At 30.8% G+C, this 22,573-nt stretch overlaps 1 protein-coding gene across 1 annotated transcript; it reads left to right on the forward strand.

Moving 5' to 3' along the window:
* The first annotated feature begins 10,533 nt into the window (after positions 1–10,533).
* LOC108473206 (dirigent protein 22-like) lies at positions 10,534–11,103 on the forward strand. Its single transcript, XM_017774740.1, has one exon. It carries the CDS (start codon positions 10,534–10,536, stop codon positions 11,101–11,103), a length of 570 nt encoding a protein of 189 aa, XP_017630229.1.
* Positions 11,104–22,573: the final 11,470 nt, after the last annotated feature.

Raw genomic sequence — 22,573 nt, forward strand, 5'->3', positions numbered from 1 at the left:
TTTGAGACTTTAAAGCTTAAAATTGAGTTAATATTCAACCCTTGTTCTTTGTCCTAATTTTTGAAATTACACTTTGAATTGGATGTTGGACCATAGACATTGAGGGTTAGGTAAAAACATCTTGGAGGTCTTAAAAGTTACTTTACTTGAGAGAAAAATGAAGAAATAATTCAATATAATGAGTATAGGGTCTTATCTCACTTAAGTGCTTCGATGAAAAATGTTGAGTGAATAAAAGTAAGGTAAGGGTTAAAAGCATAATAAATAGTTAAAAAAAGCATAGAATGAATGAAAACAAATGTGACTGAAAGTGTAATTTAGTTGTGAAATGCACTAAAAAGCTAAATTTTCCTTGAGCTTAAAATGATCTCTTTTTACTTCATAATCCACTAGTCTCATTAGTTATTTATACTTAGGAATACTGAATTTTATCTTCTTATTTTGTGGAGAAATAAAAGGTGAGAGAGGGAGAAATAAAGGGGAGAGAAGTATTTTTGTCTTTGGGGGTGATTAGGGAACAATGCCATGTGTTACACCATTCCTAGTGCTTGAACCATTTTAATGTTGACTTTTCTTTAAAATCAAACCGTCCTATAGCCCTAGAACGTTACTAGCCTAGAAGTCCTATGTGACTTTGACATTTCTGTATATAAATTCTTGACTTGCATATATGTATGAGAAGCAAATAACTTGGATTCTCTCTTGTATATAGACATTACATCTACATAGGTTATTTTGATGGAATAACATGACTAATGGTGTTTTTTTCATAATTACCTCTATCTCTATTTGCTTTGTAACTTGGTGAATAAATCAAATGTGCTTTAGGACTTGTGAATTATCTATGCATCATTCTTAAGTTGTATGTTAGAAGAGTCATTTTTATTGTATATACTAATTGACCATGTCTCATACTTTATCATTATTCAAGAGTTGTCTAGTAGCATGTTTAGTGTTTTGAGTGTTTACTTGAAGACAAGCAAAGACGTAAGTGTGGGGGACTTTGATATATCATATTTATATATGTCAAGTTAAGCTTTTTGGAGACTTATAGAGTTTATTCTCAAGTATTTTATAATTTTTATTATTTTTTCATAATTATTAGATTTTATGTTTAATTTGAGTTTTTATACTTTTTGGAATAAATTGGCAAGTTTATGCCATTTGGAGCACCTAGCTGATGTTAACATGAGAAGAAAGAACTAAATTGGAGCCAATCAAGGTGTTAATGTCGCAACACCAAGGTCTTCACCTTCAACCAAGGAGTTAGACTTCAATGAAATGCAAATCTGAATAGATTGTCTTCAACATCGCAACACCAATGGTGTGATGTCATGACACATGTAACCTCTCCAACCCGGTTTAGATGTTATGGCTGAATTCAGAAAATTACGTTGGCCACCAAAATGGCCTAGTATGATCTGAATTTATTAAATAGTGTTTTTAAAACATTTGCTTACTTTATTAAAAAACTTAGTGTGTTTCCCAGAAGGTAAAATTCTTTTGAAAATTGGTTGATTTTTAATGATTGCTTTTGCAAAAGTTTTCTTTCCAAATTTATTTACTTTTCAAAAATATCGTTTACATAATATCGTAGTGGAAAAGTGTTAATTAACATAGTTTTAGTGGAAAACCAAAATTTCAGGCATAATTTTATAAAAATCCATGTTTCAATAGCCTAAAATCAAATAAAATGTCATGCATGCCAAATAAATCCCAAATTAAAAATCACATGCCACAGTTCAAATAAAACAATACAGTTTCCAAATAATAAAAAAATTATAAATAGTAAGCCTAAAATACTTTTATAAAACTAAATCGAGTCTAGCCTTTCGATTGTCGAGTCGGCGTCCTAACCTTGTGGGTTATCTGTAAAGATGGAAATTAAAGGGGTGAGCTTAAAAAGCTCAGTGTGTGTCCAATCACAAGCAATCAGTGCAAAACAATAGATGAAGCATACATTATAATAGTTCTTAGAACAACCACATTTGTATAGCAAATCAAAATTCAACAGTTCATTTGAGCATGTTTTTGAATGTCAATGCAATGCAAGTATAACAAGAAAATTCCTACCCATACTCCGCTACATTCTACTGTAAGAGTTCCTTAGAACTCTTCCATCCCAACACTTTGTTTTGCGGATGAACCATTAATAATGTGCAGATAAACTGCCAGTAAAAATTGCGGATGAACTACCAGTATTTTCAATTAAAAAGTTTGTAGATAAAATGCCAATAGGTTGTGGATGAACAACTAGTTTTTGCAGGTCATTAAACTGCCAATATTTCCTCCTTTTAATCGTCTCACCCCCATGCAATACAATATGACATGCTTGTATTAAAGGAGGAAGTTCTACTTGCGATTTATCCGCATATCTACTAGCAATTCATCTGCAAATCTACTGGCGATTCATCCGTAAAATATTATTTTGGTGTGTACGGATAGACGAGTTCTGGGGAACTCGTAACACCCTATCTCGGCCGGGTAGCTAAGCCCAAATATCAGGATGCCACACTACTGTCTCATGTCATCCTAATAGTAAATTGTCACATTATTAAGAAATCATCTTCTTTATCAGTGATCTTATAAATTTTTAGTCAAACATATATCAACCATCATTAAAACATGCCAAACATACTTTAAATAACCTTAAAATAATAATTAAACATGCATTAGGGTCACTTAACAAAATTTTCAAGAAAACCACATAGGTATTGATACTAAAGTTTGCATCTTTTTGTCCATTGTTGATGATAGGTAAGTATTTTGAAATGCAAACTAAAGTGGAAAAATGGATTGAGGAGGTAAGTGATAACTGAAGTATATAAAATTGTAGATATTATATATATAATTTTATATATTTTTACTTTATTTATTTTTATAATTTTTTATTTTTATTTTATATTTTTAAATATTTTTACTGAAATATGTCAAATTTTGTCTTGCTGCATAATCTTAACATATTTTAAAAGAATTTCAAAAATTTAAAATTCAAAAGATTTATTTAAAAAATTATCCATGTCAATCACATGGATTACCATTATTGCCATAGAGGCTATCAAATCAATGGGTTGTTTTTAATAGTTTGATCAAATTTTTCATTCAAAAGTAATTCAATTAAAATTTAAAAGTTAAAAGATTAAAGTGATAAAAAATTTGAAAAATGTAATAAAATTTAAAATTCAAAATAAATCATAATAAAAAAGGCAATTCAATTAAAATTTAAAATTTAAAATTTAAAATTCAAAATAAATCGTAACAATAGAAGGCTTTGAAAAACGCTCTCGATGTCTAGTGCTTCTCCTTCTCTTTCTCCGTCAGCCATGGTGGAGGATAAGGCTACTAGGAAGGTTCGTATAGATGTGACCAGTCTAGTATTGAGGAGGAGCAGGTAATGGTTATGGAGGATACGGAAACTCCCAAAGGACTTGAGGAAAAGCCTAATGAGAGACTGTTTTTCAAAGATATATTAGTTGGTTCTTTGAAATCATTGGGAAAGGTTGTGCAAGGAAGTGAGAAGAACCACTTGCAGTTACTGGAGAGTGATGTTTCCATTAGAACAGAAGATGGTTTACTTGTCGATAAGGTTCTCTGAGCGGGTTCACCAAGTTTTACACAAAAGTATGGCTAGAACTATTGTTGTCAAGTTATTGGGTCGGAAAATTGGAATTCAGACTCTGTCTAATAGAATTTATCGTCTCTAGAAACCCTCCACCCCCGTCAGTGTTATGGATTTAGAAAATGATTATTCTCTAGTGAAATTTCAATAGGAAGTAGATTATGTTAGGGCCCTTACGGAAGGACCATGGATGGTGTTTGGGCAATACCTAACGGTTTAACCATGGTCACAATATTTTTTTACTTCTTAGCCTTATCTGTCAAATGTGGTAGCTTGGATTCGTTTTCCGGTTATCCCGGGTTTCATGTACCGTAAGAGTATTTTAACAAAGATAGGTGAAATGGTAGGAAGTGTCATAAAACTGGATGATCAAATGGGTAGTGCACAAAGAAGCTGATTTATTAGGATGGCTGTCATCCTGGACATTAATAAACCTATTATCTCTAAAATAAAAGTGGATGTGGACGTATTCAACGGGTTGAGTATGAATCACTTCCAAATGTTTGTTTTTCATGTGGATGCTACGGGCATTTGAAAGATATGTGTAATGCTGGATTGGGACAGGAAGAACAGAATGGTGAAGGAATACAATCTTCTGTGGTTATTGGAGAATCATCTTCAACAAATAGGGATGTTGAAAGTGGAAATTTTGCACCTTGGATGTTAGTTGATCGCCGGAGTAAGAGGACTGACCAGAAGTAGAATGTTGATCGGGAAGCGGGCGGATTCTTCGGGATCTAAATTCAATCTATTACAAATTTTAAGGGAAAATAATGAGAGAAATAGGGAATCTAATCCCATTAATTTTGCTAGCTTACAAGGAAAATAAATTTCCATGTATAATAATCCTTTGGGAGAGGATCTCCCATGCACAAAGCTGTTTTGAATTTGGGAGTGAATTTCTCCAGTTCGGGCTTGGGGCCTGTTTTGATTAATGGGTCTGGACTGAGCGCCAAAAATGGTGAAGTTGGTGTCCAAGCCCAGAAGCAATCCAAGACAGTAGGCCCGAGTTTTTCTAGTCCTGTCTTGGTGGAGACAGGTTCTTTTGCTGGGTCCTTGAATGAAGTCAGCCCTTTTGATGGTCTCCTCAAGCAAAGATGCGGGGGCACTCGAGTGATATTCTGTCGCAAGCGGTGGTGGAAGGAAATTCTGGCGAGTCTTCTGTTTCTTTAAAGCATTGTGGACGTCCCGTTTTGGTAGAAAAAGTAGGTGTTACTACCCTAAACCCAAATGACCACACAGTGGTTAAGTTTATTGAGAATAAAATCCCAATTCTACTACAGTTTCAGATGAAATGGGTAACATTTTGAGGAAGTTGGAAAATCACCCTTCTGGGCGACACTCTTCGAAAATGGGTAAGAAGAAAAGTCTTAAAATTTCGACAAACCTGACGAAAGGAGAAGGGAGTAAATTTAAGTCTCGGGCACAGAATCGAATTCCTATAGCTAAAGCAGTGAATTTGGTGGTTAACAGACTTGATGATGGAGTTTCGAAAGAGGAATTAGGCAGCAAGAATGAGGATAATTTTACAGTTAAAAATGTGTCCAATTTGGATGTTTGAAAAGGGATGGGTTCTTCTTTTATTTTTATATATTATGATGCCGAATTTATTTGTTTGGAACTGTCAAGGTTGCGCGAACCCGAAATTTGTGAGCGTCGTAAAAGATTATTTTTCTAAGTTTAGAGTTGATGTTAGGGGTGAGCATTCGATCGAATCGAATCGAATCGAATAGAAAATTTTCGAGTTAATCGAGTTTTCGAATCTTATTTTATCATCCTAACTTTATTTGAAATTTTCTCGAATCGAGTCGAGTGAGATGTAATTCGAATCGAATCGAATCGAATATATTTGTTCGAGTTAAGTTTAAAAAAATGACTCTAGCATTATTTATTTTATGTAATTTTTCAAAAAATAATTTTCTTTAAAGTTTTAAACATGAACATACAACAAAAAATTAAAGTAAATAAGTAAATAAATACAAGCAACACAACATTAACCTAAATAAACAACATTAGTCCAAAAAACAACAAAAAAATACAACAAGATTATAATAAAAAACATAAGTAAAAGTCAAAGTAAACAACATAAGTTGAAGTAAACAACAACATTATAATAAAAAAAACATGAGCAAAAGTTTAAAATACAATAGAAACCTACACCACTCAAAAAAAAAAAAAGAATACAACAAAAGTTCAATTAACCAACAACAATAACAAACCAAACCAAACTAATAACAATAACACATCAGTTCAAAAACCATTATAGAATAGTTTAAGTTTCTTCATGAGTCCAAATAAAAAACAAAAACAATACAACAACATTGTAATAAAAAAACATAATTAAAAGTCTAAAATACAATAAAAACCTACACCAGTCCAAAAAAAAAGAACACAACAAAAGCTCAATTATCCAACAACAACAACAAACCAAACCAAACTAACATCAGTTCAAAAACCATTATAGAATGGTTTAACTTCTTTCTTGTGCTTCAATCATTGTTGATAATCTTGAAACATCTAGTAAAAGTATTGATTGAGTTAGTTAAATGATAAAAATGTTTGCAAAAATAATTAAATAAACACTTAACTTTATAAACTAATGTTAAGTGTATTACCTTCTTGATCTTGGTATTTTGAATAAATCTAGCAAATTTAAAAACAAAAGTGTTAGTTAAATTATGGGAATGCTTACTAATATAAATAATACAAAAGCTTATTTTATAAATTAAAATTTTTATATTACCGTCTTCCATGATTTGAAGTTCATCAACATAATCTTCAAGATTGATGGCATCACTAGATTTCCGAAGCCAATCTTGTGTGCAAACTAAAGCCTCGACCATGAGAGGAGTTAGAGAACTTCTAAAACTATCGAGAACACGTCCACCGTGCTAAATGCACTTTCCGAGGCAACTGTTGAGATAGGAATAGCAAAAATATCTCGAGCCATTTGTGCAAGAATAGGAACCTAGGGTGTTCATTTTCCACCACAATAGTAAATCAAATGAACTTGAATTGTTTACTTCTTCATCTTCACCCAAATATCTATCCAACTCAGATTTGCTTTCTAATCCAACTTGTTTCTTCTTCTTAAGGTATTTTTGTTTGGCCAAGCCCGTTTTCATTTCGATCGATCTATTTCCATTGAACGCAAAGATTAGTCAAAGAACTAGATCTACCTTCAAACAATTCAATTCTCCCAAGATTAGAAGAATACTCATTGAACAAGCAATGCAATTCTTTATCAATCATTTTTATAATGTCATTAGCGACATTAGGAAAAAGCAAGTTGACCCCAAAGTCCAAAAAACTCATTTTACATCGCGGATCAAAGATGACCGCCAAGTAAACTAGCATGTTGATCTTGTTTCCTTCACCCCAATACTTATTATATTTCTCTCTCATTTTGGAAGTCATAGAAATTATTTCTAGATCTCCACAATCTTGCCACCCATCAAAAGACAATGCACATCCGTCAATACTTCAAAAAGTGAATGAGAGGTAACATGCAAAGATCCGGACACCTTCAATGTAAGATGATAAAAGGCTCCAATACTTTTATAACTCTTGAACAATTTCCCAATCATCAAATGTAGGAACTCCATCTCCAAAGAGAAGATCAAGAAAAAATTATGGTCATCACGTACATATGATTCAAATGCACGCTCATATTTTTCAGCCACCTTTAACATCATATATGTTGAGTTCCATCTAGTAGGCACATCTAAACACAATTGAGCCTTACTATCTATCATTTCTTCTTTTACCCGTTGGTTGAATTTTGTCAACCTTGATGGTGATGCTCTTATATACCTCACAAGCACCTCTAACTCGATCCACGAACACGAAGCATCCTTAATACCATATTGCACAATGAGATTAAGAATGTGTGCAACACATCTCATATGAATAAATTTTCCATTTACAATAGAAGCATTTCGATGATTGAATTTCTTTCTCAAATATTCAATGGCAACACTATTGGCGGATGCATTATCAACCGTAATAGTGAAGACCCTCTCAATCCCCCAATCTCGAAGACATTTTTCAATGGCTTGACCTATGCTTTCACCTCTATGAGCGGATATTGGGCAAAAATTTATAATCCTTTTTTGCAACCTCCACTCATCATCCACCCAATGTGCTGTTAAAACCATATAAGATATCCTCTGCAATGAAGTCCAAGTGTCGTAGTCAAACAAACTCTACTTATATCTTTTTCAAAATAGTTCTTCATCACACTCTTCATGGAGTTAAATAAATCAAGACAATCCTTCTAATTGTCCAACGAGATGGAAGACTAAACCGTAGGGCGCTATAGAAAGAAAGTATTTGAACCCTCTCCTCTACAAATTTAAAAGGTAGTTCATCCACAATTATCATACGAACTAATGCTTTTCTAATAGCATCTTTATCAAACACACAAGTTGATAAATCATTGTTTCTTGGCTAACCTTCACAAATGCTAATTCGATTGCTTGGATTAGAAGTATTACCTCGAGGTCTTTTTAGGCATGTTTTCAAATGGTTATTCAAATTAGTTGTAGAACCCGAAGTTGATTCCATGGTGTAAGTAACATCACATGTATTGCACCTTGCTCTCTTCTCCCCCTCTTTAGTCACAAATTTGGTGAAATGGTTCCAACAAGATGCTCTTAGAGTAATCTTTTTTCGAACATTTTCATTGGTTGTTGTTTGATCATCTTTACTTGGGGAAGAATTTTGTGAACTTTGAGTTGAACCATCTCGCTTTGAATCACTCATCTACAAGTAAATATTTGTTGCAATCACTAACCATGACCAATAATTAATTTAAAATCAAACCTAATAAATCGGTTAAATTAAAAATTAATTAATATAATAGTACAAAAGCATGTTTCTTGGTATTCTTGCAAATAAACAAAACAATCCAAAAGCCATGGCTTATTTAAAGTATTCATAGTCGTGATATCATAGAAATTTTGCTTTGGAAATCATTGCTAGTGGATACTAATGAAAATAGATGTACATTAAGTGCCAATTAACCAAAAATAGATGTTCATAAAATAAATGTACAGATGGATAAATAAACATTAATGTTGTAGTTTTTCTTCTTCAATTATTGAAGAAAAATTAGTTAATTCATAAGGATAAAAATCATACAAAAATCTAATAATTACAACTTGAACTAGTAATACAAACTTAATTAACTAAGTTTTAAAAAAATCTTATAAATTAGTAAACCCCTAGGAAATAAATAACATTTAATAACAAATTAAATTTATAACAAGATGGAACAAAGTCTTCAATAATTTAACCATTGAATCAAAACAAAGTCTTCAATAATTCAAAATGTTTCAAGAGTCAAGACAAACCTTAAAGATGCAAAACTTGAGCTTAAAATGGAAAAGAACAAAGTACCTCGGTCATTACTCGGAAGGAACAAAGAACTCGATTTGGAGGTAAAAATTTTAATTTGAAGGTTGAAATAAACTAAAAGAAGAAGAAGGATTTTAATTTTAAGATTTTTTTAGCAAAAGCAGTAAGGTTTCGTCTTTCGTAGAAATGGGGGTAAGGGTTTCGTTGAAATAGGGGTAAGGGGTTTGAATAACGTGTTTAATTTTATGGTTTTGTGAAAAACAAAGTCCGGAGAGAATAAGAAAATTAATTGGATTTGGCTGCTGGAGATGGCATGGGGCTTGGGGTTTGAATTGATTTGGGGAGGAATTGGGTTTGGGTTTTAGGAAAATAAAGTTTTGGGCAAACGGGCTTGGGGTTGGGGTGAGGAAAAATGGGATAAAATAAAATATTTGGGCTTAGGGTAATTGGGTTTGGTAATTAGTAAAAGTTTAAAATTTAAAAAAATTTAAAAATATAGTTTATATTCGGTTTATTCGAATTATTCGAGTTATTCGAATTCGAGAATTCAACTTGACTCGAATTCGAAATTCGAAAAAAAAATTCGAGTTGATTCGATTAATTCGATTAACTCGATTAACTCGATTCGAATAATTCGAAATTCGAATTTTTTTTCGATTTTTTCGAATCGAATCGAGTTTTGCTCACCCCTAGTTGATGTTGCTGCTTTCTTTGAGACTAATAATCATAATGCATGCAGCTCTGATCAGAATAACCAAGAAATTTGGTTCAGGCACTAACCAACCAACATAGATGTTGTCTCCTTAAATTATTTATTTTGATGCAATTCCTTCTAAAATTCCTAATGAATAATATGGCAAGACATTGTCTCCAAGCATCACCTGCAAACTTGAGATTGATGTTTGAAACAACATAGTGCATAATTAGCTATTTGAAAACAACAAAGACCATAATTAGCTATTAGTAAAAGGAGTATCGTTGCTTTTCCTCCGGGATATGTTATCGTAAAAGCATAAACATTCTTCAAAACACAGCAATCATGGGTAAATTCTTCTATACTATACTATACTAGAATTGTATTTTTAACTCTTCTACTGAAAATATGTATAAATTAGTCCATGCATGTTACATCGTTAAATTTTGGTGTTTATGTATAAGATATAATTAGCTATTACTAAGGCCTTTTTGACCCTTTAGTCTTATTAATTTTAAAATTTTCTAATTTATTTCCAATAAAAGAGTTGGGTCAAATTGAATAAATGTGTAAAGATTGAGGGATAAATTTGTTATTATACCTTATATATAAACACAAAATTTTAACGGATGGTCTGTTCTGCTCACTTACCTTATGTACAAGGATTAATTTATCCATTTTTTCAGTAGAGGGGCTAAAATGTAATTCATGGTATAGTAGATGAGGTTTTGTGATGCTTTTGCCGCAACCATGCTGCTACCTCGTATAAAAAGGCGAAATCTCCTTTTGATTGAAGAAAGAACATGACACTTTCCTATTGTGCAATCCTTAAAACAACCTCCTCATTCAAGAGCAATCCAAAATGGCCACTATCTTTTCGATTTACCTTCTCTTCACCCTCTATTACATTACCTTCTCAACCTTCTACAGCACTGTTAGTGGCATCTTTTGTGAGGAAATCAGTGAAGGTATAGCGATAAAGCGTGTAGAAAAAAGATCCCACCTCCACTTTTACTTCCATGATGTCATTAGTGGGAAAAAACCCAGTGCTGTGAAAATTGCAGGGCCACCAAACAACAGCGCCTATGGATTTGGAGCCACCATGATGATGGATGATGCATTGACAGAAGGGCCTGAAATCAGCTCAAAGCTGGTTGGAAGAGCTCAAGGGATGTATGCCCTTGCTGCACAAGAAGATGTTTCATTGCTAATGGTTATGAATTTAGCCTTCATTGAAGGAACTTACAATGGTAGCAGTATCAGTGTTGTTGGGAGGAATCCGGTTTTTGATGATGTGAGGGAAATGCCAATTGTTGGAGGTAGCGGGGTGTTTAGGTTTGGTAGGGGCTATGCATTGGCACATACAATTTGGTTTGATTATAATACTGGAGATGCTACTGTGGAGTACAATGTCTATGTAGCACATTATTAAGTTGAATTGACCATGTGACGTGAGCACTCATCTCTCATAGGTTATGTTTGTTTGTTGCTTCTCCAATCTTTTATTGATTATTTATAAAATCAGAAACGGTTGTTACATAATATATTCATTGTTGTTTTCTGCAAACTGTTGCCTGCCATCTTAATGCTTCCAGTTTCCGAAAATTTACATTTTTTTCTGGTAAAAAAACTTCAGTCCCTCTCAATTTTAGAATTAAGCAAATTGGTCTATTTAAAAAAAAAAATCAAAGTAATTTAATCTCTATCAATTGTACATGATTTTAATTGGTATAATAATAAATTTAGCTATTAAAGTTTACACATTATGTCAATTTGGTCTTAATTTAACAAATTTATCTTGCAACAATTGTGTAAACATATAAATGTTCAGGCTGAATTTGTTTATTTTTTTAGAATTAATGTTAAAATGACAAAATATATAAATATTGAAAGCTAAATTTGTTACTATACCAATCCAAATTATATACAATTGATGCAAGACATTAACACCGTGATTAATTATCTTTTGTTACTCAATTTCGGAATTGACAAGGATTAAATTACTTAAATTTTTTTGAGAGGGACTAATTTGCTCAATTTCAAAATTGAGAATGACTGAAGTTTTTTTTTTAATTGTTACCATTGAAGATTTAAGCATGAAAAAGAATCTTGTCTTGATTAGAAGGGAAAGAAATCTATGTTAGTTAAACTCGAGTGCAAGTGTAATGTGGGTATGCATTCGATAGTGGTATGGTTAAATTTTTAAACATTTTCAATATTTTTAGAGGATCTTTAAAGTTCATATTCTCATTATTTGCACCCTTAAGTTGAAGAAAAAAAATATTTGGAGGAATAAAGAAACAGTAATGCTGACACAATTTCTTTATGGCAGGCTTAATATTTGCAACCTCTCCAACCTGGCCTAGACGTTAGACTCGAATTCATGAGATTACATCAGCCACCGAAATAGCCTAGTACAATCGCAATTTTACAAAACAATCATATTTAAACTTTCGTTATCTCTAGAAGAAAATTTTAATTAATTTCTAATTCAATCAATATTTCAAAATTTATTTATAATCTAGCAGTTGAAAAGTGATATTTTCATAATTTTAATAAAATCTCTATTTAACACATAATTAATTAAAAATATATTTTAACATTTAAAAAATAATTAAATGTCATGCATGTTATATAAAATCAAAACTCCTGCCACATTTTAGATTAAGGGATACATTTCCTAAGATAACAGAAATTTCAAATAATAAATCTAAAATATTTCTTTCAAAAAATATGGGCCGAGTCCTCCATATGCCGAGTTTGTATCCTAACCTGGTGAGTTATTTGTAAAGATAAAAATAAAAAGGGGGAGTTAGCTTATGAAGCTCAGTATGAGTCTAATCACAAGAAAATCGATGCAAATGATAGACAAATCATACAAAATAACAACTCATAGAATAAAACACAATTGTATAGCAATTTAGAATATTGGTATTTCAAATCAACTCATCAATATAACATCACAATATTCGCAGAAATGTAAATTCTTATGAATGCAATGCAATTTCAATTTATCAAAAAATAGGTCATACCCAAATCCGCTATACACCTCATTCAGAGTTCCCCTAAACTCAAACATTCTTATACTCTGGGTTGTGGTTTAACCACCACTGGTTTGTAAAAAAATTCACCACTGGGCTGTGGATACATAGCAAAATTCATAGATAAAATCAACCAATGAGCTATGAATACACAGAAAATTCGCAAATAAAATTTTCCACTAGGCTGTGGGTACACAACAAAATTCGCAGATAAAATTTGCCACTGGACTGTGGATGCACAACATAATTGTCTATAAAAGCTACCACTAGGTTGTGGATGCACAACATATTAGCAGTTAAAGGAAAACTACTGCCACTGGATTGTGAGTGCATAGCAATTTTACAAATAAATCATCAATCTTCCTCCGTACATATCGTCCCACCCCATACAATGCAATATGTCATGCTTTGTAGTAGAACAATTCAACACTAGCAGTAGACATGTACAATATGTACTCAATTCATCACTAATGGTAAACATGTTTAACATGTATTCATGTTCTTAGTAAGGTGGTAACAATATTATCACTAACAGATTATCAGTTTCACTTTAATAGAAAGCATATAATATTCACATGTCATGCAATGTAATAATAACACTTTTAGGCATTAAATCACAAGTTTCAAAATTAACACAATATTAAAGACTTAATTGAGCAAATAAAAACTCTAAAAACAATTTAAGGCATATACAAGGACGAAACAAAAACATATCACAAATTTCTAGATAAAATTGTAAAATTTGCAAAATAGGGTCATATGGTCGTGTGTCCAAGTCGTGTGAGGGCTGTGTGGTCCATACGCTCGTATAGTAAACCGTGTGATCCTAATCCTAGGCACGGTTTGCCCCGATTCACTTGGTAAAGAACACACACCTTTCTTTGGGAGTGCGATCGACATTCATCACGATCAATTCTGATTCTATTCACTTAAATCAAGTCTTTCAACAACAAATATACATGATTTAACATTGGGTATCAAGATTCAACAAGATTATCGAAAGATTTTGGCAAAATCCGTGAAAGGTCGTTTAATCAAACATAAGATTAGTACCAGATATAAATTCACAAAAATTCAAGATTAATAACCTGGATTGAGATGTACTGTAACAACCCAATTTCAATGAAATCGAAACAGTGGTTTCGAGACCACAAATCTGAGTCATAAAAAAAATTTATTTTAAAATTATTGCATGGTCTGCATTATGATAGGAATATTATATGAAATTTTTGTTAATAAAATTTCACCGATTTCATGATTAATTATAGAAAGGACCAAATTGCATAAAAATGCAAAAGTTGAATTCTAGTAGCTAGAAGGATTAAATAACTATGGAATTCAAAACTTGAGGTCCTTATATGGTAATTATACCATTAAGAAAAAGTTAGTAGATATTTATGATGAATCATCTATGGAAAATTAGAAAAAGAAAAGGACTAAATTGGAAAGTGGAAAAATTAATGGATGATAAATAATTAACTAGAAATATCATATTGTTATTATCATTTTCTTCCCTAAAAATACATGGAAACCCTAGGAAAGATAAAACAAGCTCTGTTGGCATAATTGGGTAAGTAATCTTGTCCATTTTTTAGTAATTTTTATATTTTCGAGATCGGAATAGCTTAATCTATCTATTTTGGGGATTAATTTGTAAAGATATCAAAGTATAGAAATTTTTCCATGGATGTAAATGCTGAAATTTTGAAATTTATGTTAGAAAATGAAAGGTTGTTGATAGATAAATAACTTTTGTAAAGTGAATTTTCATGAAATTGTGATTTAGGGACTAAATTATAAAAAATGTAAAATTCATAGAAAATTTTTGATTTTAATGAAATATATGTGTTGTAAATATTATTGTAACAATCAGTTAGGCTTCGAATAAGGATTAAATTTCATGAATTTCATTTTCCGAGCCTAGGGATGAAATTGTCATTTATGAAAAGTATAGGGCCAAAATGGTAATTTTGTCTAGAATGTGAATTGAATTAAATTGAGTATGAAATGGATTAAATTGATGTTAAATTCATTTATATGGATCCAAAAAACTCAAATACGAAGCTAGATCGAGGAAAAGAAAAAGTGTCGGATTAGTAGATTTCTGTATACGAATAAGTGTTAAGGTAAGTTCGTGTAACTAAATTGTGTACATTTATATTTTTGAATTAAATGTTGTATATGTGAATTTTATAATTGACATGTATATGAAATTGATTGAATATTTGATAACGCACAATAAATGTTAAGTCCCCGTTTGAACAAATGAAAATCGATGGATACAAGTTTCTCATAATGGTTGTGGTCTGGCATATGTTGCAGACATGCCATAGCTCGAAAGAGCATCCCGTATTAGCCCTCTCAAATTTCCTGTATAAGGTTCCTACGAGCTTTCCGTTATAGCTCTTCGGAGCATCTCGATAGGTTGTGATCCTACATTTGTTGTGGACACACCTTAGCTCTTATGAGCATCCCAATTATAGGCTTTTGATGAGCTTCCTGTTAAATTGGCTCTTAGTGAGCTTCTCGATAGTGCTCTCTTGAACTTCCCGATATATGGCTATCCGAAGCTTCTCGTTACATGGCTCTTTGTGAGCTTCTTGATAGGCTCTTCGTAAGCTTCCCGATATGGTTCTTTGTGAACTTCCCAATTATGGCTCTTACGAGCTTCCCATTATATAACCCAGATAAACTTCCCAATAGGCTCTTTATGAGTTTCCCGAAATAACTCTATGTGAGCTTCTCGTTATAAGGCTTGAGAGTGTGCTTCCGATTATGTGCTCTAAAGAGTTCCTCCGTATATGAATTGACGGATCAATGATAAGTATATCTTGTGTGTACTACTTGGGTATCCATCGATATTTCAATGATTCAACGGGAAAAACTCTTGATATGAGAAAATATGATAATTAAATGAATTATATCTTAAATATCCTTGAAATATCTAGAAGTGGATGTATGATGAGCTCATCTCTGTTTTCTTGATAAATATATAAAATTTCATGGCTAACTTGTTTGGTGTGAGCATGTGTTTAGGCAATTGGCCACATAGTTTTGGATGCATGTTTGTATGCTTACTTTAAATGAATATGATTGGTAAGTTAATTTCCTGTTATACGAACTTACTAAGCATTTGAAATGCTTACTTTATAGTGCTCAGAAGCTTCTAAAGGTTAGAATCAGTCGGAGCATCATCACACTATCCTTTAGCCCATTTTGGTATAAATAGAAAACTTGTTTTGGTATAATGGCACGTATAAGCTAACTTGGCCAATGTTGACATGTAAATGGTTGTTTGTAATCTAGCCATTGGAATGGCTAGTAATGGTATGTTATGGTACATAATTATAAGGCTATATTATGTTTAACATTTATGTGTATAGTATAGTTAAATTGAATTATGGTAAATTATATACTTTCAGAAAAATGTAAGTTTGGATATGCATGAATGTATGTGTTAATATATCATACATAACTCTTTTATTTGGCTTGGTTAAGTTGTCTTGAATTGGTTGTTATAAAGGCTTAAGTGTTGATGTAAGTGCAAGGTGATAAGGGTGAAAAATAAGGCTTGGAAAATGGCCTTATTTTGTCCACACGGGTAGACACACGGGAATGTGTATTGACTGTGTATGACACACAGCCATACGCACGGGCGTGTGGTTTGGCTGTCTATCCCCTGTATCTTAAAAATTGAGAAACAGAATGCTTAGAATTAGTCACAAGGGCAGAGACATGGACGTGTGTCTCAACCGTGTGTGATACATGACCTAGCACATGGACGTGTGTCTTGGCCGTGTGAAATTTGCACCTAATTTTTAAAAATTAAATTGTCCACATGGTCTAGCACACGGGCGTGTGCTTGGCCGTGTGACCTAAGTCAGAGAGTTACACGAGTAAGAACACGAGCTGGGACATGGCCATGTGCCTCACATTGAATGCCCACATGGCCTAGGACAAGGGCGTGTCATTGGCCGTGTGAACCAGACGGCCTGACCACACGGGCGTGTGTCCTCTGCATTTAAGAAAAATTTTGAGATTTTGCAAAAAAAATTCTGTGATTCTGGTTTAGTCCTAACCCAATTCTAATATGTATTTTGGGTCTCGAGGACCCGTATGAGGAACATTATAATTGATTGTGATTGATTTTCTGAAATGAATAGTAAATGACATGAATTAACAATAATTATATTGTAAACTCCGATAATGCTCCATAACCCTGTTTCGGCGACGGGTATAGATTAGGGGTGTTACATGTACTTATCGATTCTTGGCTAAGATTAAGGATTTTATTGACGATAATTACAAAACTGATAAACAGAATGATTGAATGGAATATGATTTGATTCGGGAAAGCAAAATAATTATTAATAATGGAATAAAAATATGATGTAAAGAAGGGAAAAAAAATAAATAGAGAATAAATAGAAAGATGGAGAGCAAATTCTATTAGGATTTGAAAAGTGGCAATATGAAAATCTAATTAGGAAAAGAAGAGAAAAAGATGGTGGAATTCTAATTCTATTGGAATTTTGAGAAGGAGCAAGTTGTGAATCCTAATTAGGAAAGAATTAGTTAAATTCTTAAGGTGGCATCACCTGCAATTTTCCCAAGATTTTGCCAAAATTTGAAATTAAAATGAAATGGAGGAGGAGGTGGTAGCTTAAACTCAGGTTCACAAAGGGGAAATTAACGCTTTTACCATTGGGCTATTGCCCATTTCTTATTTAATTTTTATGCTTAATCACATAAATATGTTTTGGGACGTTTTTAGCGAAATTATGAAATAAAAAGGGGAGAAAGGGGATTAAACTTGGATAAATGGGAAGGAAGCTAGCGTGTTAATAATTATGCCTAAGTCTATTTAAGTTTTCCTCCAATAATATTTATTTTAATGTGATTTTATTCCTCAATTGCTGAAAAAAAAAAAGGAGTAGAAGAAAAGTGACTCAAACTTTGGTCCCTAGGAAGGATATTAAACACTTATCTTTCAAACCTATTTACTTTTTTTTTTTTTTGTCTATCCACTACTATTAAAGCTCTATATTTTGGGCGTGAAAGCCTTAATTAGCGTAGGATTAACCCATAGAATATACAAATCAAAGAATTAAATTATCCTTCAAATTCACCATTATATAAGACCAGAAGCAAGTTTATGCAGTTAACACGGAAATCTGTGAGAAAAGTAAAGAAAGCTGCTGTGCTATGATTACAGTATTGTTTGTGATGGAAGCAAGCATGGCATATGTATATGATTGAAGACCACATTCTAAAATAAACTATTTCCCTTTCAAGAAACAGAAAGCGGAGAAATATATAAATTATAACAATAAATTATATTAAGATGATATTAAAAAGCATAACTTTTAGGTATTAAGAAAATTTCGTTATATTATCAAATTTTAAAAATAATAAGATATTATTATACATTCATTTATATTTATTATTTTCTCTAACTTAATTTAACTTTAATTAAATTAATTAAAATAATTAATTTTTAAATTATAAGCAAACATCTTTTATTCTTTTATAATTTTTAATCATTTTATATTTTTTCAAAAGTCTATTTTATTTTTATACAACCAATTTTTTAAAAAAATTAGTTTCTAGACAGTGAATTTTTCTTTTTCCATTTTAAATTATTTTTATTTCATATTATATATTTCATATTATATAAACTAAAAATATATTGTATTGAATTTTCAGTAACAAGAATTGTGCAAATTTTAAAGTTTTTATGTTATTTGATTTTTGTAGTTTAATTACTTATATTTTTATTTTAAAAAAACTAGAGTTAGAGAGTAGGTTGAATATGAATGGGTGTATAATAATAATTTGATGTATTTAAAATTTGATGATGTGGCAAATTTTTATTGGTACCTAAAAATTATGTTTTTTTAGGATGATCATCATATGAGTTATTCTAATAAATTATTACTAAAATGGAGAATTTGAATCATGGCGGTCGGTTCCATACTGATTCTAGTTATATTGGTCGGTTTGTAGGGTTTTAGTGCTAAAGTATAATAAGTAATACTTTTTTTTTTGCACCAATAAAAATTTTGGTCCGATTTGGTCGCATTGACTCATTTCGATTAATTTCGATCACACCAATAGAACATTTTGCATCAGACGGTGTATGAATAATATTAAAATATAAAACTTTTAATTATTTATTAATATGATAAAGACTTAATTAGAATATATTGATCAATAAAATAATATTAAATTAAAAAGTAAAGTTTAACATTTTAATTTTTGGGACATACTTTCACATTTAAAATATAAAAATTAAAATATAATAAAAAACTCACCCAATTACCAAGAAAAAAAATCCTTGCTCATCCTTCAACTTCTTTTATCAAATAAAATGCCCTCACCCTTCAGCTTTTTTTTTTCTTATTAATTTTGAATTTATTCAATGATAAATTTTATTTATGGAATTTGTTAATGAATATTTTATATAATTGATGAATATTATATATTTAAAATTTATTAAATATCATTTATGTAATATTATAAATATTTTTATATATATTTATTAAATATTATTTTAAATATCGATAAATTTAAAACAATACATAAAACATACGCCCACGTATTAACTACCTTACTTTGAATCCAAGGCCTGCAGCTTAAAAGTAATGGTAGTAATTTGTAGTATATATTGAATTAACTATAAGTATATTCAAATAAACATTATAAATAGACAACACTAAAGATCAAATAATTGATTAATTAAGATTAAAGTGAATATTTTCTATGAACAAGTGGTCAAGTGTAATAGTTAGGTACATTACACTCTTAAAGGGAGAATATAGGTTCGAACTTTAGAAATAACATTGTTAGGTGAGATATTTTATGAACCTCAAACATAGATTATAAAAATTCCAATTGCTTCGATTTGAAGTATAACGAGAGATATGTAAAAAGAAGCCATTCAATATTAAGTTTGATGATTTAAAACATAATTTGATAAGAAAAATCCTTCAAATATTTTATTTTAATAATTAAAAATAATTTAATTAAAATATTAAAAATTAGTAAACTAGATTAGGATTTCTATTGAAACAAAAACTTAGAAAAGTAAAATACATATGCTGAAAAGAAAAAGAAATTAAGGTTTTTTTATATAAAATAACTATTTTATTTAATTTTTGTTATGAATATCTTATTAGTGGATGTCCATCATGATAAAGATAAAATTTTGATGTACTTTAAATTCTAATAGTTATTAGAATTAGATCTCTACTTTTTTTATACTTCTTATGCCTATAAATAGAGATTTTGATGAAACATTTTAATAATCCCTTTTATCAAAAAAGTACATTCTCTATTACTTTCATATTTTCTTTGTTCTTTATTCTCTCAATTTCTCTTTATTTTATAACATGTTATCAACACGATGATTCTCTATTTTTTTAAAAAATATTTCAAAGTCATCCCACAAGTCAAATTCCTTTTCACCTTAAACTTTCTCTCTTACAACTTCATTTTCAGGATGTTTGATTCAATCTCGGAATGGATTGTGGTTCTTATTCCCGATCTTTGATTTATAATTGTACAAGCATGTGCAAAGAATAGATTTGGTAAGAAACTTTTATATTTCGACCATATTTTCTTTTTCGATTAATGTATGACTACTATTAATTTTTATTTGATATAAATTTCACATTTTGATGGTATTTGATTTTTGCCTTTCTATGTTAAAATTTTTTTATGTAAAAGACATAATTATTGATTAGATATGTTTGCTATTAATATGGTATTTTTTATTTTTTGAATTTTTTAATTAAATTATGTTTTTATGTTTTAAATTTATTTCTTGTTATTTATTCTTGAAATTTTATTAAAATTATGGTGGAAAGTGTTATTAACCTACCATTGTTGATTAAAAGGAAATTTGATAGGATCTATTTAGTCTTATTAACTTGCTAATATTGAATGGTTGTATGATATCTTTTAAATTGAACTTAATTATATTTTTAGATCAAGATAAGATTTTATAACATATATGTGGTATTGACATTTGGTACAATGTGTATCAGATAATTTTCAAGCATCGTACATGAAAATTTTGATTATTTATTAAATAATTTTTACTATTAGGTTGTAAATGTTATTACGAAAACAAAGTTGTTTTACTACGTGATAACAGTCAAGGTGATGATGATGATGTTAAAGATATTCAGGAATATTATACCATGTTTTATTTATTATATCAAGTTTATTATACTTGGAGACTAATCATGACAACATGAATAGATAGATTTTGAATTGAAATCTCACGTATGTTTGCGATGGTGATTATGAAATAAAAAATCTATTGGGATGTTTATAAGTTCGTTCTACTAGATTTGTTACAATCCCCGAAGTGAATGTAAACATAAAGGAAATAAAAGATATACTTATTGACCACTAAAAGTGGGAACATAGTAATAAATAAGAGAACAATGAGAGTTCTCAAGATAACTCTTCAAATGGTAAAGATAACTTATGTTATCAGTATGATATGAAATATTATTGGCCACATATATGGCGTATGCCCAAATATTTTGTTTCTGTTAATATTCTTTAAGGAAGGATATGAAAATGTAGTAATGAATTCTATCATTACAGATAGAAAGTATTTATCTTATTTAGTACTGAAACAAACAAATATTATTCCAACATTTGATAGTACAAAATTAGTCGAAAGCTCTAAAAGAGCTAATATATTAATATCTTGTGATGGTTAATCCATTGGTTTTAAAAGATATTTAAAATAGATCTTATATTGAGATTGTGAATGAGGAAAAAAGATATCCATTGGTTTTAAAGAATATCACGATAACTAGCCAATTTATCTCAAGATATCATGACATAAGTATACACTATTTACGTGCATTTATAATTCAAGAATATGGCTAAACATATTTCAATTGTCCGAAAACTCATACCTTTCCATACTTTTATAGTAATTCCATTTGGTCAAAGCCTAACACATGTTCATCAACCAAGTTAGCCATAAATTCATATAAAACTGAAAATCATGTATAAGTTTAACAATTATTTCAATTCCATGTACATGTAACATCTATACCATGTATACGTATATCATATATAAACCATTTCCATGTAATTCATGTAGATACATGTACTAGTTTGTATCGAACTCATATAGCCTCATAACTGAACTGTGCCTGTTGAACCACTTAGAATATCGTTAGATACGCAGGTAGTACACACGAGGTGTACTGAACGGTAATCCGTCAATTCCTGTACATGTATGCTCTTACGAGCCATAATAGGTAAGTTCTTTTGAGCTGAAATACGGTAAGCTCTCAAGAGCTACAAATCGGTAAGCTCATACGAGTTGTGGTGGGTCCATAATACATGCAGGACCTCAACCAAAATTGGTAACCCTAATGACATGTCATTTGTATCCTAGGAATTTCTAAGGTTCAAATGAAGCATATTTTTCCTAGGTAGAATGTAGTGATAAAAATGCAATCCTGTACTCAGAGCTTCCTATAGCTTTCTCCAGAATCACGATATAAACCTCGGATCTCTATTCGAAATAATGGAGACTGGCACTCTATGTAATTAGTCAACCTCAGAAATATAAAAATCAGCCAATTTGTCATGTAAGAAACCTGTACGTACTAGAATAAAATATGAAAATTTAGTCAAACGATCAATAACAACTCAAATAGCATTTTTCGGCTATTTTACCAAACTGACCCAAAAAAATTGATATTTACAAAAATAACCTAGGTTTAAAAACAATCACCAAAATGACCTGAAATGAACAGTAGAATGGGGTTTTGGCCTTCTAATGGCCGACACCACTTGGTATTTTGGCCCCATGATTGCCTGATA

Source organism: Gossypium arboreum, chromosome 11 (genome assembly GCF_025698485.1).
Source record: "Gossypium arboreum isolate Shixiya-1 chromosome 11, ASM2569848v2, whole genome shotgun sequence".
Classification (NCBI taxonomy): Eukaryota; Viridiplantae; Streptophyta; class Magnoliopsida; order Malvales; family Malvaceae; genus Gossypium; species Gossypium arboreum.